The 19,496-nt window shown below is 28.8% G+C and overlaps 2 protein-coding genes across 2 annotated transcripts; both read right to left on the minus strand.

The window, feature by feature from the left end:
- Nucleotides 1-14,363: 14,363 nt before the first annotated feature.
- Nucleotides 14,364-17,917, minus strand: LOC113374321 (terminal uridylyltransferase Tailor-like). The gene is made up of 4 exons (XM_026614435.1): nt 17,824-17,917; nt 15,781-16,000; nt 15,507-15,700; nt 14,364-14,896 (listed from the first exon to the last, which is right to left on the minus strand). The coding sequence occupies exons 1-4, from the start codon at nt 17,873-17,875 to the stop codon at nt 14,406-14,408; spliced, it is 957 nt and encodes a 318-aa protein (XP_026470220.1). The 5' UTR covers nt 17,876-17,917; the 3' UTR covers nt 14,364-14,405.
- A 148-nt stretch (nt 17,918-18,065) lies between these two features.
- Nucleotides 18,066-19,043, minus strand: LOC113374322. Its single transcript, XM_026614436.1, has 5 exons — nt 18,983-19,043; nt 18,764-18,846; nt 18,373-18,575; nt 18,145-18,314; nt 18,066-18,088 (listed from the first exon to the last, which is right to left on the minus strand). The coding sequence occupies exons 1-5, from the start codon at nt 19,041-19,043 to the stop codon at nt 18,066-18,068; spliced, it is 540 nt and encodes a 179-aa protein (XP_026470221.1).
- Nucleotides 19,044-19,496: the final 453 nt, after the last annotated feature.

Genomic DNA, 19,496 nt, shown 5'->3' on the forward strand with positions numbered 1-19,496 from the left:
GGAACCACCGTTCTTAGCCAAACCTTGTCCGACACCTTATAAATTTGCACCTGAAACTGATTGCACAAGAGCACCGCAAGCATTTCTACATTGGCTATACCAAAACTGGTCAGTGTCTATTTACCTGTAATATCTGCATAAAAAGCGAAGCCAATTGAAATACTTCCTACTAAATATTTTTAATTTTCATTTAGGTACACCCAATGCTTTGTCGATCAATTTTTTCAAAATAAAGTTATTTTTCTTTCGCTTCTTTAGATTCACAAATTTAGTATTATCTTTACATATATGAAGGAAGAAATTAAAATAAATTATGTATTGGTAACTTAAATAAGAAATAAAAATAACTCCTCCTTAATCGAATTTTCAGAGACACAATTTGATATAACAACTAAAACAAAATTATTGCATTAAATTTAATCCTTGAAATAAATACAATCCATTCAAATAATTCAATAATAATTCGCTTTGATGCACCCGCTTTTCTGTCATGACCAGTTTCATAGGTCTACCGTTTCTTCAGAATTATCAGTTAGAGTGATAATAAATATGTTACGAATATTTAGTTAGATAGATTAGATTTAGTTTATTAGTTTATTTAGTTAGATCATGGATCAATTTTCAAAAGTTAAGAACCGTTGGCCAAAATTCGGTCAAGGCGATTGTCAAAATTCCTTGCCCTTGAAATAATTATTTCAAAACAGATTCGATAAAAGTTACATGAATTATGATGCATCAAAAGATTTATGTACGAGTATATACCTATCTAAAGTAATAGTTTTTTCGAACAAAGAATAGTATTATGTCAAAAGTTTGACAAATGGAGTAAAACTGTATATTATCATATAATTTCATCAATAGCAAAATATGATAACGTATGCAGTTCTTGAATTGATTAAAAACAATGGATAGGGATTGATGGATAGATAAAATTTTGGCACATTTATTTATTAGCTTCCAAACTGTCTAATGAAATATAGCACAATTTTCTAAAATATAAAGATCAAACGCGCGAGAAATAATATTTTAACAACGCTTATTTTATTTAAGATAAGAAATCTCCATAGCAAGGATTGTACCACGCCAAGAAAAACTTTAGCTACTCTCTCCGATTTACTAAGAAATCCCGAAAAGGCATTCGAGGCATTTAGGCTTGATATAGTTCCCAGGTACATCATAAATAGTATTCGATTTTATTTATGTTACCACAGCTCATAGAATTTTGATTTCATCATAGATTTACTGATCTTTTGACTCACCAGGATTCGTATGTTCCGGGAACGCGCATTGTTTGTTCTGGGTAATGTATAAAATTAATTTTTCAGGTGATTAATAACTATAATATATATTTAGTTTTTGAATTTGGAATAATTATTTCACGATAATGCTTACTCGTACTCTTACTCATGCTATCTCTCTCAGCTTTTTGTTATAAAATGATATAATTATACTTGTTTGATAAACAAATAAGCAATATCATACGTTTTTTTCGTCATTTATTTTTGACCTTGCTTAGTCGAGCTTTTAGCCACCTACAACATTTCTTCTATACACTCACATTCTATACCATCTTCAATTTTACACTATCTCCTTCTATTCATATAATCCTATTCTTCTTTATACTTTTTCTCTTATCTTGATTCTTTCTTCTCTACACTATCCATTCATTTCATCTTCTAAGCTCTTCTTACTCCTTCGACTAATTTAATTCATTTATTCTAATTCTCATTCTAATCTTCATACATGATTCTGATCTTCATACGTTATTACATTTCATAATTCTCTCATAATTCCAAATTAACTACTTAATATTTTTCAAATTGTTGCCGGGGATTCGAACTCAGAACCTCAAGCGTCTGAGTCGGGAACGCTACTCTGTGATCTAATCCCGCCACATTATAAATGTTATTTTTTACAAAAAAATATTTTTAATAAATAAGTTTGCTTGTTTATCTTCTAACCAAAATCATGTTCTGTTCTGGACACGTACGTAGAATGCATATTTAATATTCATTTTTGCAAGTTAATATTTATTGTCAAACGAATTTAATTGTGCAAACATGTTGTACAGGTATTCTTGGAGGTCACAGCGAAGGAAGCAGGAGAATGATAACAGCACCGAATCTTGCAACAAATCTCCAAAATTGTCTATCAGATATGCATCCAATGGTACAGGCACAAGCAGCAAACACTATCGAAATTATGACCAGAATTCCTTGGGGTATATAGATTTTTTTTAAAGACTTAGACATTTACATAGGCATTTTTAGGAATTTTGTTTCTATATATTTTTATATAGCTTAACTAGTTTTCCGCCAATTTGGAAACGTAACAAAACCGAAACCATTACGTATTCGCGTTACGTGACAGGTCGGTAAGCTTTTGAGGCGGAAATAGAGACGCATTTGTGTCTTCTAAGTTACGTAACCTCCATGTTTGACGTAACATCTATCACGTAATATTAACGTCTTAATTACGTTATTACGTTTAATTTTGTGGTTTACTGGGAATAGAGTTAATCAGTTAATTAATCAGTCAATCTAGGTAGGTCATTCTGATTCATCATTACAAAACTTTTTCTGCACATTAAGCTCCTAAATAGAAATATAATACAAAAACATATATTTTATAATAATTTTATTATTAAAAGTATCTTTCTTTATTGGGCTGCCGGATGCCTTAGAAAAGACACCGCTGCGATTTTTTCAATTTGCTTCTAAAAAAAGCAATTAAAGGAAACGACATTGATGATTTACTTCGTATGACCATCTGGTATAAAAATAAGAGAAATACATAAAATACATGAAATAAATACAAAACAATATGACGCATGGAACAAAAATCGAAACTAGGAAAATTGTTGTAAATATTAAATTGTTGTAAATATTAATTGTTATAAATAAGTAAAACAAAATAAAATTCAAAACGTATGCATTTTTTCCTCAAAATAATTTCAGCTTAAGATAAACTTTGTTACAATTTACTTTACAAAAAAATATTTTACACTAAAATTTAATCTATTTCAGTTTGTAATGAAATGCTGGATTTGGGATTTCCTGTATCCGTCATCGATGCAAGTAGAGCAATTGACTTGGAAGCAACATATGTAAGATCACAATATATTATATTGTAAACTATGTGTTAATAACACTAGTCAACGAGTTGATAAGTGTTATTTCGAATATTGGAACAACAGCGAGCTTAAATATCCGCGGATACCAACAATATTTCAAAAACAAGTAAAGTTGAGATTTTTTGACAATATTTGAAAGTAGAGGAAAAAAATGTGCAATTAGCCGTCGCCTTAAATGAAGCAATGAAAATCTATAATAAAAGAATTTCCTTGTATTGTTAGTTTTTTTTTATTTGCTTGCACTGTTGTTTAGTTTACGAGACCTTAATATAAGTGCACTATTCATTTAATTGTTTTATAAGATGTAGTATTAATTTTAAGTTAGATTCAACGGACGATTTTATATGACCTCAATAATAGCTTACACATGAATGGGGTAAAAAGGACCAACACAAACTTTACACTAGCAAAAAAGTAAACAGTAAAAAATAGTAAATAAAAATGTAAACTAGAGGGGTGTATGGCATCGTGCCTTAAAGCAAATTGCTGGAACTTTCCGTACCGTAACGAAATAATCGAGGAATATTAAATGTTTTAAAATAGAATATAAACTAAATTAGAAAGTTGAAATTATTTGTTTGGCAGTATATTAGAATAGAATTAAAATAAAAATCTGAATTATTTTCGATATACAAAAAAAAACTTTTGGAAAAAAAAATTTTAAGCAAAAATTTTTTATTACAAAATCAATTATTTTGTAAAAACAAGCAGAAAGTTTTGGAATCATTCAAATCGGACGCTTAGTTCTCTCAGAAACTGCTGTTTGTTGCATATTTAGCTCTGTATCTCCGAAACCGCTGGACCTGCCTTTGCGAAAAACTAATCTCCCCTTCTCCCCGTCATAACGAATTGAATGTTTTTAAGATGATTCAAATCAGATGCTCCGATCTCTCAAAAACCGATTTCTATTTTTTCAGCACTCTTTGCTCCGTATTTCCTAATCGGCAGGACCTGCCTTTGCCAAAAACTAATCAGCACATCTCCTATCAATAGGAATCGAATTTTTTGAACTATTCAAATCGATTGATCCGTGCGCCCGAAAACGTGGACGAAAAATTGTATCCATACATACATACACTCACACACACATCCTTTTTTTCTGAGGTATGCAAAATGTTCAGAACCTTCAAAACGTCGAGAAATGTAAAAATTTTCAGTTTTGATTTTTGGCCCATTACAATAACTTACCCTACGGGAAGTTATTAGGTTAAAAAGCCATTTCACAAGAATAAAATGAAAAAACAGTTATTCCAACTCTGATGATGATCAATGTTATATACATTATAAAAACTGTTCCTATGAAATTCATATTTTATATTGGTTGAATATTACAGCTAGCTTCGTAAAATTGCTTTGAAATTAAAAATAAGACATTGGTTCTGTTTCCCATCTGGCTGTCTCATTTTACATTTAAATTTGCTATGATAAAGTCAAATTGGATCTTTGTGCACCGGCCTATTCTACATTACAGAATATTTGACATTATTTTTTGTCTATGAAATCCGTAATATATTTTAAAAAAAGCTTTTCATTGCACCTTTCTACCGTCATGTGAACGCTAGCGTAATAAAATAATTGAAAATCTGGACTGTGAAATTTTAATTTCTTCCATCATAATTTTTTCTTACTAAATTATTTATAAAAAAAAATATCATGAGCGAATTTAATTACCAGCTATAACTTTATTCTCAATAAGAAATGTGTTGTCTTTCGCATTCTCATTTGTATTATATATCTAACAATTGTCTCAAACAAATTACTTCATATTATTATTTTAGGTAACCTTATTTGAAGCTCTACATAATATGATCGCATTGAATCCAGAACTTGGATGTGAGCTGAAATTAATGGACTATATGGTAATTGCTATAATTTGAAGTATTTATATGCAGTGCACTTGAATTTAAAACAAGAATGAATTATCCATTTATTCTATGCTAATAATCATCAACAAAAATGTTTCTAAGATTAATTTAGGACAGCCGGCATATAATCAATAACACCCTTTTTGGGTTTTTTATACATCTTAACGTCATGCTTTCACGTAGAAAACTAATATTATCAGAATTTGTTTTATAATTTGAAAAACACTTATTAGTAAAATTATTTTCTTGTTTACTGCATCATGCTTCAAAATACTCGTGTGAATGGTTTCCTCTAATGTTATAGTTTAAAACAAACGTATGAAATACTTTTAATGTATTTTTAATTTAAGATGCAAAATATCGATTGTGGAAAGGATGATGAAAGGATAATAGGTCAAGCCTGCAAAATTATAGCGCAACTTGGAAGATGCGAACGCGGTCAAAACGAAGCCGACGAAAAAATATATTACCAACAATAATTAATTTATTATTTGATGAGGTAAATTAAAAGTCTAATTCAATATACAAATTATGTTCAATAATTGGTAAGCCATGCTAAAATATATCATAACTACGACAACTTTGTCAACCAATTTTCATAAATCATAGTATCATTAAACATCCTCAACCCGTCTTCAGCCCACATATTGTTATACCAAAAGCGAAGCAATTTAAAAGTTACATTATACTATCATAATGATAAAATCATGGTAAAGTGATGAAAATATTGTGAAAATATTGAAAAGAATCGTTTATAAAGCTTGTTGAATAATATGTTCCATTTAAAATTTAAATTATACAATCTCAATCTTACTCAATTGTACAATCTCAATCTTATTGAGAAATTGTACAATCTCAATGTTATTCCATTTAAATTAGCTAATTTATAAGCTAAACCCTTAAGAAAATATACTCAAGTTTAATAAAAATAAAATAGTGGTGCATGGCATCGTGCCTTAAAGCAAATTGCTGAATCTTCCCATTCCAGAATTAATTATTCGAGGGAAAATAATCAGTAATCAAATATTGATCAATGATTAATAACAATTGTTTTAAACATTTTCAAATAGATAATTATAATAACTATATATTTTATCGTTCATAAAATATACAGAAACGCTCAAAACACGTTTACATCAGGAAGACGTGCCGAAATCCATCTGAGGATATATTTCTTACGATTAGAATAACGTATTTGATATACATTTTCAAACTGAATTGTAAATTTAAAATTCATATTTGAAGTATAAAACTTTGTATATTTTTAAAATATTTTAAAAAAATCTGAAAATTTTGAAATTTGCTTTAACCGTATAAGTAAACTTGTAAAATTAAATTAACAATCTTGGTGCGGAATCCAATAAAATTGTAACAAAATTAGTACTCGATTTTAAAAATATTAACAAATATCTCATAATTTGTTCAGCATATATCTAAAGAAACTCGAGTTCTTTATACTACGAATATTGTTTATTATGACAATAGTAATAACACTATGTGTGATTATATTGATCATTTACAAAAACGTAGATGTTATTTCAGTATTTATAATAAAAAAAGGAAAAAAGTTAAGAATTATAATTTTGGCATTTCGAACATTGAGCAAACAAAAACGAGATCTGATCTGACACTTGAACTTTTTGTTTTTGAGCTGACACTATGATGAGCTTCAAATAATGAACATCTGTCAAGTTAAAATGCGACGTGTGTTGACAGGTCGCTACAGATCACTCCGCCCTAATGAAAAAGATTGTTTCGCATCTCTGAGTGCCATCTTGAACTTTCTTGTAAATTTCTTTTGTTGAGATTGTGTGATAAATTTTATTTGTTCGTGGCCGTGGCCGTTTTGAATGCCGTGTTGGCTTGTTGAGTTTGTTGATTGCTTACGTGGCCCTTCGCTGGTGAGTTAGCGGTTGAGTAGATGTGGCCCTTCGCTGGTGAGTTAGCGGCTGAGTATATTTGACACTTCGCTGGTGAGTTAGCGGTTGAGTGTATGTGGCCCTTCGCTGGTGAGTTAGCGGTTGATTGTATGTGGCCCTTCGCTGGTGAGTTAGCGGTTGAGTGTATGTGGCGGTTGCCAAATTGTTTGCTGACGCTCCCTGTCCTCTGCCGTGGTGCTTATAATCGACTCATTTTCCAGGATAATGAGGGATTTATTGAGCACGTGTTGTTGTTTTCGATGTGCGTGGCCGGAGTCTCAGTTGTAGGATTAGAATGTTCTTAGAGTTATGGCGGTTGTGAGCCATTTACATTCATTATTTATTTTTAAAAATTCTTTTCTTAATAATTCATGAGACTTCAATTTATTTTTTTACTTCTAAATTTGTTACTTCTAAATGTGTCTTGATCTTCTTACCTTCTTTCCTTCTATATGCGTGCTATTAATTCACGTTCGCGGTCACCACTAAAGAAACTCGTGTTCTCTATACTACGTATATTGTTTATTATGACAATAGTAACAACACTATGTGTGATTATATTTATCATTTACACAACGTAGATATTATTTGAGTATTTATATAAAAAAAGGTAAAAAGTTAAGAATTATAATTTTGGCATTTCGAACATTGAGCAAACAAAAACGAGATCTGATCTGACACTTGAACTTTTTGTTTTTGAGCTGACACTATGATGAGCTTCAAATAATGAACATCTGTCAAGTTAAAATGCGACGTGTGTTGACAGGTCGCTACATATCTAATGATCATTTTTGACCGCCAAATATCAATTTTTTTACTTTTTTTCTGTATATCCGAAAACGCTAAACCTGCCTTATCAAAAATTTCATCAATTCTTCATTTCGTAAGTAAAATGTTTTCTGAATCATTCAACTCGGGTACTTCGTTCTGTCTAAAACTAAATTACCGTTCTTAGCACTTTTTGACTCGTATCTTCGAGAGAGCTGGACCTATCTCCACCAAAAACTAATCAGCACGTCTTCTCATCGAAAGGAATCGAATGTTTTTTAATCATTCAAATCGGTTGATTCGTGCGCCCAAAATCGTGAACGAAAAATTGTATCCAAACATACACACACACATACATCCATTTTTCTAAGGTATGCCAAAATGTTCGGAGACCTTCAAAACGTGAAAATATGCAAAAAACTTCATTTTCGATTTTTTGCGATTATTACTATGACTTATCCCACTGGAAGTTAAAAATGTTGATTGATATTTGATCGAAATATAACAATTTCACAGCGTGCTCTTGTTCATACAAGAGCAGCAATGGCATTTCAAGCAGTCACATCCAGTACGAGGTCGAAATGGCGTTGCAGAGAGTTCCACAAATTACCTGCAAGACTTGTGCAGATGGCAACTATTAGGAAAAACGTTAATTGTCAGATTTACGCTATGCAGGCAAGTTTCAATATTTGTATATTCACAGATTCTATACTATACCAACTGTAGTCTGCAAATCAACTTTTAAAATTAGTGCCGATACAGTTCTGAAATTTTGACACCGCTCATTTTTCCAAACTTTTATGAATTTCTATAATTATACCCATAAAAATATTTAAAGTTGTTCGGTAAGACCATGAACTCTTTGATCATCAAAGTCATCAAAAACGATTTTAACCATAGAAAAAATAGGTTGGCCAATCTTTACCAGTCAACTAACCATCACGATTCCAGGTGACATCTTCCGAACTTTTTTTAAGTTTTAGACTTTTCAAATCCGATTTTTCGAAATGTATTTTGCTACCAAACTTATATTGATAATTGATTTTAAATCAACTTGTATCTAGTCTAGACCAATCCCATTTGTCTTAGGCCTACTCTCATTGACCACCATTGTGGGAATTGTCTATCTCAAGGAATATCTCACACTTATTATACAAACAATTTTTGACCAATTCAAAGTTTTATTTTGAAAATTCAAAAGGGAGATCAAACAAACCTACTAACTCGATTTTTACGTTTATTCCAGTGTTTACAAAACATTTGTGATTTGCCTGCCATTCGGGAAGATTTGCTTACTAATGGCTTGGATATTCTTAAACAAGTGCAGGTATCTTTTTATTATTTTTTTTTTTAATAATTATTTTCGGCTTGACCAAATTGTTTGCATTCTTAGATAAATTTCGCATCATTTGATACCATGTTTTTTTGTCAGAATAGCAAAAAATAATAGCGTTGAAAGGAAGCAAAATGCAAAGCTCTAAAGCAAAAGAGTGCAAAAAGCAAACTCTATTTGCAAAGACTCGATAATGTGGATAAGCATGAAAGAGCTAGTACAATATAAAAATGTCTTAAACAACAATAATCTAAATGAAAAATATTACCAGTCAAAATATATATGATCAAAACTTGAACATTTATTTCAATATTTATGCAATAACGCTATTATTAAAAAACATTCATATTAAATTCAGAGATTTCTATTTAGAATTGTTTAAGATTCAAATAGCATCATATTTGTGCGTTTTTTTTTTCACATATACTAATAATATTCCACAGACAAACCATAACGAGCTATTAAATCGAGTGAAAGCTCGACTCATTAAAAACATAACATGGACCCCATATGACATTTCATCCGTCTTTGATGAACCAGATCCAAGTCTGCATTTTGAAATAGATGGAGAAAATTCATCTATGAAGAGTACAATATTCGAAGGTAACCAAATAAAATAATATAACATTATAACACAACTAACGAACACTAACCGGAATTAGTCAAAAAATATGTCACATGAAAACACATAGTAAACTTTAATTTCACATAAATTCCGCAGACATAAAAAATTCAGAATCCAGATACAGTACAAAATTGTAAAAGTTTGTGCTAACTAAACTATAAATGCCTTGTGCTAATTAAACTATAAAATTACATTACTTTGGTTCATTTATATGATAAAGCTCGACAAAAGTCAGAAACAATATTTATTAATATTGAAAGGGTCTTGCTTACTATAAACCGATAATATACATAGCATGCTTTAAAAGATCAGAAAAAATCTTTTTTTAGAACTTAGAAAAATCATAATAAAAACAGGTTCCAAAGATGTTTGTGCCTGTCTTCGTCAAATATCTCAACACTCATTCGACAGTTCAGCTTGCTCCAGTGCAACGGAAAATGAAAGAACCGAAGCGGTTTCGGAAGAAAAGCTTCAACGAATCACCGGTAAATCCATTTAAGAATAATATTATTTACTATTAGTAGAAAGTATTATGTTAAATGCACTTATAAGTAATTCAAGCTTATACCAAGCATTGTTCTTGAGTTTAACGAGAATTTCTGCTATAGCCGAGTTAATGAAGTCGTAAACCATAAAAATTAAGAGGTCTTCAGAGAGAGCTTGATTTTATTTTTTTCCCAATTTTGCAATATTTAAAATCCGAAACATTTCAGTAGGGATTTTTTTTGTGTAAGGCGGTACTCCGGTTATTTGATGCGATGTTTGAAAAAATATAAAGAAAAGGTTAAACGATAATTTCTCTATATTTCTTTACAAGTTTTTAAATAATGTACAAGTTTAAAAATATAATATATCAGTCTTGACATCTTTGAAACGGTGGCTCTGAATAAAAAGTATTCATACATCTTTTGTAGCTAACTTTATGCTCTACAATTTTGTTTCGGGTAATTTCTCGATAAAACTGACTATTTAGCTGAAAATCGCAAAAAAAAAATCATTTCTTCGGCCTTTGACCTTGTGCCAAATTTTTAGCTCGCACCGGGACGATAAGGACTTTTGAGATTACTTTCATAATGGTATTTTAAGCAATTATATTAAGTTACAGCCCATTATGAATTATTGTAACCGTCTTGAATTTAGGTTTAAATTAGGACGAAGGAATTAGGTTTAAATTGAACGCGCTATAAAGATATCTTATTAAGTATGTTACAACACAAAATTATTGAAAGCGACTCTTAAGGAAACAAAATAAAACAACGTTTTACGTCTATGTGTACATTTCCTATACATGATTTCTTTCTATTTCAGATCCTGTCTAATTTAAAGCTGATGTTTGCTGAAGAAGAATTAGTTTCAAGCCCTTTTCTCATTTTCATTGGTATTGCGAAATTAGTTATTAGACTGTATTGTAGTAAATGATGACTATATATTTTAGTAAACGACTTTCCTCTCTAGAAGTAATAATGGGTATTTTGCAAAATACCGAGTTTTTCATATTTTCTTTTGATTCAAATTCTAAAATATATAATTTATTTGTAAGTTAAAAGACTTCGGAACAAAGTTTTAATAACATCTATTACGAAAAAGCAATAATTAAACGCAACGACATGTCTACTCTGTGTAATATGAACATCAGTTTTATGGCTTGTTTTGCGAAGCTTAAGTAATTCAACATTGTATCGAAAAATTCATGATTACGTTCAGCATATGTTAGAATCTTTTTAAATATGCTTTTTAAAGATTTTTTTATAATATTTTCAATTAGTCTACATAACGCATACCTATTCTCATCTGTGAAATGATGTTTTGATATTATGCATAATATGTATACTATTATGCATAGTATGTATGTATATGTATAGTAATTTTTTTTTCCAAACATATATCATATCTCGATGAGAAGAGTTTTTTTTAAAAACCTTTTCATTTATTTTATTTTAATTTAATATTTATTTTAACTCAATAATTTTTAAAATTTGTGCTTTGAAAATTGTATAGTAATTGGTGCATTATATTTCCGTGTTTTTTGTTTTTTCTTTAAATTATTTGTATGCACTGAAGATGGGTCAAATCAGGACCCGAAACGATTGACAATAGAACATTTTACCTGATCAAATAGTTTTAATTAATGGATGGAAAATTGAAATACTACTTAATAAAATAGTTTTAATTAATGGATGGACGCCCAAGAACAACTTTATTATAATATTTCACCATCTGAGAAAACCTCTCAATTTATATATAAATGAATATATATATCTTATATATAAAATTCTTCTGTAACTGTGTATGAATGATTAATCCTCCTAAACTATAATTCGGATTTTCATGAATCTTCCTGAAGTTTATTCGGGAAATTGTCTAGAATTATTAGATTCATAGAAATATAGTTAGATTGTAGAAATAAATAGAAAAAATTACAAAAAAACGCTTATCATTGTTTGACCTTGAAAATATTTTAAGCTTAGTTTGACATTAAAAACAAATGAAGACTGTCATTTGTCAAACATTTCTATTCACTTATAGGCTAAAGCAATAATAAAATATAATAAATCCATGATTATAAATAAAGAAAATGTAATGTCTACATTATTAATGCCGAAAAGCAGTTGAGATGTGCCAAAAATTAAAAAAATATAATAACATAGAGTCAAAATGCGTCTGACAAGTGATGCAGTTCTGCGCATGCGTCTCACGGTTGTGAAATGTCAGTTCAATGTAATTACATACCCTATATTAAAATTCAATTTGACAGATTATTATTTTTTAACTAAACGTTAAAGAAAAATTAAAAGCGTTGTTTGCTAATATCTTCAGAAATATTTTAACAAAAATAATGAAATGACCAAAATTATATAAATTAATATCTTAATAAATCACTGCTTTATAGTGTTCTATGAACAATATTAAGCTAGATATGAAAATGGGGTTTTATAGTCCTCAAAATAAGCTTTAAAATGAGTATTTCTGCATGTAAAATGAGTGAGCGATCATGCAAATAAAAGACACATACAATTTTTTTTTTCATTTGAATCAAATTAACCCTTCGCCGTTACAAAATAAGAAAAGTTACGGTAAAATTTATGATAGAGAAAGTTGTAGGTCATTTAATTACCTTTAAAATAGTATATTACAAGTTCTGATAAAATCAGAATTAAAAGAATTATAATCTAATTAATGCCGGGGCTGGTGACGGAGTGCAAATTGTTTTCACTTCTGAACTTAAAATTAAGATTAGCGTATTTCCAGAATATATCATGAAATTATAGCACAGTAAAAAAATCACAGGGCACACGCTTTTTTCCTCCCCATTTACTGCAATAATTTTGTTTATCGTAGGTTGAATAGAGCACATGTGAACTGGATTTGACAAATTAATTCACAACAAATATGAACTTGACTAATAATGTATATTGATTTATTAGTGAGAAAAATGTAATTTAGATATTAAAATTACTAAAAGCCAGTTAAAATATGGTACGAAATTATAAAAATTATACGCAACATTGTTGAAGCAATTATTTTGGGTAGAAAAATTCAATGTGATATTGTACCTATACCGCGAATGCTATATATTAATTCTTTCTGAATATGTTATACCTTTTAAAGACTTCAATTTCCAATACGTATATCTTATGCTATAAATCACAAAGGCAGACGATTTTTCGTGTGATAAATTTGGAAAATCAATGTTTTAGTCGTGAATAAACAAAAAATCATTCATTTATATATCCACATCTACAGGTATGACTAAAATTATTGGATAACCCTTGGCATTAAAATAAATTGAGCTATAGGAAATAAATTAGTTCTATTAATTGCAGTGTATAATTTTTAATATACAATTTTGTTGAACATATTTTAATATTTGTTAAAAGGATCATAATTTTATTTGAAGCAATTCTACATATAACATCACTCATATTTGTGCAAATAGTAATTCAAAAAACAATAATTATCACTTTTAACTGAACAGTATAAATATTAGTATAGGATATTAAAATAATGTAGATGTGGGCACAGGACAACGTCTGTCGGGTCATCTAATATATATATATATATATATATATATATATATATATATATATATACATATATATATATATATATATATATATATATGATATTCAGTTTTCAGGGCAATACATCAATTAAAAAATTTGTATGACTTTAAAACATTTTTATTTGTTGCATTGTGAACATTTATAATATGATATAATTAGGATTGTGCATTGTGAACATTTATAATATGAAATAATTAGGATTAATTCAATTACATAGTCCACTGAAGATGACACAAAACTATGTGTCGAAACGTATGGAAAAAATAAAAATGTTTTAAAGTCATACAAATTTTTTAATTGATGTATTGCCCTGAAAACTGAATATCACATATTTCAACATCAAAATTATAAAAAATTTAATATATATATATATATATATATATATATATATACATAGGTGCAGCAACTGAAATTCATGCCAGATACTTAAAATTCGGTATTTATTGAGGTGTAATGGGTAAAAGCATTTTCCAAGACTATAATAAAATACAAACCGTACATACAGACATTTTGTCCAAAATAGAAAATAAAAAATAATTTGAAGTAAATAATATGGCTCATTTATAAATTTTAAATTTATTCATATTAAAATTAATTAATAGTAAAATTAAAAAACATTTTTATAAAATATTATTGTCGACAACAATAATGGTCGTACTTGTATGCTTGAAACGACAATCAAACTATTATGCAGCTCATTATTCATCAATATAATTATCCGCACGATCACTTGAATTCTTAGTGGCAATAATGGATGAAGAAAACTCGCACATAATTTTAAATTTTTCCAAATCTGTAGGTCGAATACCTTTAGTTACATTATGAGACAAATCAACAGGATCCTGAAGACACATTGAAGCATCAGTTTTTAGGGGTCCATAATATAACTGATCAAGTAACACCATATCGTTTGAATTCATATCGTTTGAATCCATATCGTTTGAATCGAAATCATTTAATGTAGCCCTTGAAATTCGTTGACAATGATCTATATATGGTTTAAATTGCTGAGGAAGTGACATGTAATCTTCAAACTCTTCTTTATTAACTATCTGACCCAATAATGGACAAATCACATTCTGTGAGTAATTGAATTCTCCATAATATTTGAAAAAACCACGCAATAAATTCGATAATTTTTCAGTGCTTTTCGGAAAAGCCACATAGTCTACAACTTGGCACTCCCAACCTGAGATAAAATTAATTTATTTTAGTTTTGAATAATGTCCTCAAATGTGGACACTTATGAAATATTTACTAAAATGAGATTCCTTTGTGATAATGTTTTGACACTAAATTGGAAACGAATTTTACCCTTTCAATTATACTGGTCGATTTCTTTATTATTACCCTATATTGTACAAATAAATTGTAAAAAAATGTCAATTCTGGACTGATTCGTATGCTGACAGTTCCGAATTTTAAAAAAACAAAATGTAAAAATAAAAATATCTCTGTGAAAAAATCTGTGATATCCCCAACTTGCACTGCACTCATGGCAGTGCAATTGTTTAAATTTTCTGGCAGTGCAGTTGTTTGGACGAATTATCCATAAGTAACGTTTGAAAGGTGATATATGTTTTTTGTGCTTCCCAAAATACTGTCCATTTATGAGGTGACCACATTTATGGATTGAAAAAACCTACGGGTTACATCTTCGATCAAAGAAGATTGAATCCAATAATTCATAAATTAATATCCTAAAGCTAATCACTGTGCCCTGCCTTTCCCAATTATAACGCACAAGCAACTCATATATCTGTAGCTAAATTTGCAGTACAATTTGAATATACACTTACCGCAAATAATTTTTTTTTCATGACTACTTCCTGTAGTCATATGCCATACAGGTACAATGAGCTTTTGTAGCTGAAGATAAAATATAACAAGATATGCTATAGCATACCCATTCATTGAAACTTTAATTAGTTTTAACCAATGTTTCAAAATTAATATCATGCGCTTTGCTATAGGTTGATCATTTAATATTCGCCTGAAAAAAATTACTTTTACAAAAAAACAATATGTAGAGAGCAAATTGGAACAATAGTCCATAACAAAAATATTACTCACTTTAATATGACAGTATTTTCAACACCTAAGCCATTTCTAAAAGATATATCACAGTCCATTTTATATACAGTATTAAATGCTTTAATAATTGGTGTTCTAGCTTTTGTAACAGGGAACACAAAGTCCCACTCGTCACATTTTTTTAACACCTCACAACATACATCAATTAACGAATTCTGAAATTGACTGTTTTGGTTTTGTAATCCATTATACATGGAACCTGTAATAATACAAAAATAATAGCTAAGTAACTATATGCTGTTATATGCTACAACCATGCTACAACTACTAATGTTAATTGTAAACATATTTGTCATTATAGTAGAACACCTTTCAAGTTATATCATTTATAAAACATTTAATTGTGATTGTTTACAATAAATTTGACACATATATACAAATTAATATTCAAGAGATTCTTTACTCATAGCTATTTTCCGAACTTTTAATCTTAAACTTCAATTGAATAGTTTTTTTTTCATAGATTTAGAAATTTATTTAAAATTCATATGTTTCGGCTAGCATATTAGGCTTCATTCAGTGGCAATCAATTTAACTATAAAAATTAAAACTAATAAATAATATGTAAGAAATTTCATAGAAAAACAATGATAATAATAATAATAATAATAAAAAACACAATTTTGTATCCTAATATAACATATGAAAACATTATTAATCCATTGTATGAGTATGTGCACAGTGGTAAAATATATATTTTTTAACATCACAGATGGTAAACACATAAATAAACATAACTTAACAAGTTATCGAAATTATGTATTGACTATTCGGAGTCTAAAATAAAATGTCACATTTTTTCTTGAAGCAGTTTTTAACATGTGTTCAAATTTTATGAAAAATTTAAAAAGCGATGGGATCTTGTCATTTTGAGACGCTATTTAGGAACCACCTGTTTGTTTCGTTCAGGGATGTGTTATCGAATCGTTTATTTATGAACCTGTCGTTATGCAATTGCAAAAACAACCCCTCAGCGAATCTTCTATTAATTACGTTTTCACTTAAAATTTTTGGGTTAAAAAAATCTATATTATGATTTGAATTATTTACATGCTCGGTTAACTACCTTTTCAACAAACAAAATCACCGACCATAAAAACCGTTTAGACGTATGTAATTGCAATAGAACCCTCAGTTCCATTTTTACACAAATTAAATCTATGTTTAATTCTGACCGTCTCAGGAACTTAGTATATCAGATTAATAGTTCTACTTGTGAGCTCTTTTATATCGGAGGAACTAGCCAAAACCTGAGTCAGCGCCTTTATCAACATAAAAATAACTCAAAAAATCCCAAACAATTCATAACCATGTTAACCGAGCATATAAATAATTTAAATTATAATATAGATTTTTTCAACCCAAAAATTTTACATTTTGAAGAGAACGTAACTAAAGAAATTCGCTGAGGGGTTGTTTTTGCGATTGCATAACAATAGGGTCATAAACAAACGATTCGACAACACGGCCCTGAACGAAATAAACACGTGGTTCCTATATAGCGTGTCAAAATTTCCTAAAAAATGACAAATCCCATCGCCTTTTAAATTTCTTGTGAAATTTGAACACATTTTAAAAACTGCTTCAAAAAAAATGTGACATTTCTATCTTAGATTCCAAATAGTCAATACATAGTTTCTTCAACTTATTAAGTTATTCATGTTTATTTGTGTATTTTACCATTTGTGATTTTAAAAATATATATATATTACCACTGTCTGTCTTCTCATCTGTTATATTATGATACAAAATTGTAAAGTGTTTTTTATTATTATTATTGTTTTTCTATGATATTTATTTCCATTTCTTACATATTTAGTTCTAATTTTTATAGTTATATTGATTGCCACTGAATTAAGTATAGAAGGATGGATTTTAAGTAAATTTCTAAAACTCTCATACTATTTTTATTGATGTAACGCCCGACTTTCAAACTCAAATTAAATATAAATATATATATATATATATATATAATATATATATATATATGTATGCATACATATAGTAATACAAAAATGTTACCACTGTCAAAAAAAATGTCAAGATCGCTACTTTCACATCCTAAACCAGTCATTCTAGAGCCAAAAGGGTAGGCTTTGCAGCTTGTGAACACTGATAAATTTTTTCTCCAGCATGGTGCAGGTAGCTAATATCAATTCATTCGATTGTGCAGCAGTTTTTGCCATTTGATTAAATTAACAGAGTAGTCATTCAATACTTGTTCATCCTCGATTAAAGTCAAAATTTTTTTTCTAATTTTGCTGTTATTGAATAACATAATTTGTTTCTAATATAAAATTTGGTTTAGATAATACTTATATTTCCAAGTTTTAATGAATTTACCATTGGAACTAATTTTTCCTTTTGTAATAACCTTTGAGAATTCAAATTCAAAATGTGTGTGTTCAAAGTTGGTACCTGCTGGATAGTATGATATAACGCGGCACTCACTGCATTCATGTTTCATTGTAGGAGGATTATCTTTATTAAAGTCATCATTATAATCTGGAATACTAAATTCAAATTAAATTAAAGTATATTATATACCATAATTAGATCACTGTATCTTACTTAGAAATATGATTTGATGAGATTTTATGCAAATTGAAGTCCTGTATAAATAGTCTACATACGCTGCAATAGTGACGAATTTCTAGAAATTCGCTAAGGTTTCTTCTATGGCTCATTCCATTAATATGACCAAGAACACCTCGTTTGTTGAGAGTTAATTTATGACGACACAATAAACATTTTAAAAATCCTTTGTCATTATTCTGAAAAACAATTTAGATTTAAAATTTTATTTGATAACTTATAGCATACATAAAAAAAAATAGTTTGATACAAACCCGAAAATTGCTTATTTAAACTTAGGTTCTTATCACTGAGATCAAAATCGTCCCAAAACTTTAAAAATATTTCTTCTAATTTACGTGTTTCTTCTTTACTATTTCACATTTACATTTTCAGTGTCATTGCCATTATTTGCTTCAACTCCATTATTCTCAATAATTTTTAAATTATCTAATTGACCATGCTCATATTCTTCTCCAAAATTGAATTATCAGAAGCAATTAATTCTACCCATCAAAAATTGCATAATTAGCTTTTGTCATAAATTATATTTATATTATTTTCAACATCGACTGAAAGTGTAAATAGTCAAAACTACTGCAATTACCATTCATCAACGGAACAGCAATCTTTTCATTTGAAAATGCTGGAACACAGCCTATATCCATTCCATCATTTACATAGTATTTAGTAATAGTATCTAATGCCTTAAAAAATTATATATATTAGATACTGAATATAAGTAGTGATAAAATCTTAATTTGATTAACAGCACTTACTTCATTGTCATAAAAATTATCTTCACGACTCCTAAACAGCCACCATTCATATGTGATGCATTTCCGTGTAATTCATTCATAGCACAAAAACTTATTTCTTTTCCATCAATTTTTGTATTTGTATTTACTATACAAATACAATATGACACAATGAGATGCACAAAAGTTGATCCTCTAAAGTTATGTTCAGTAAATTTTTCATGCTGACCATTTGTATTTAGAACCTACAGTTCCAATATATTCCTTATTGTAACTAATAATATTAGTACTATATTTTTGTAGAATACTTAATGATTTTAATAACAAAATACAATGTATTAATATTTATGTGAAACAAGAATA

Source organism: Ctenocephalides felis, unplaced genomic scaffold, assembly GCF_003426905.1.
Source record: "Ctenocephalides felis isolate EL2017-DRISC unplaced genomic scaffold, ASM342690v1 CF-g0.4_SCAFFOLD_01708, whole genome shotgun sequence".
Lineage (NCBI taxonomy): Eukaryota > Metazoa > Arthropoda > Insecta > Siphonaptera > Pulicidae > Ctenocephalides > Ctenocephalides felis.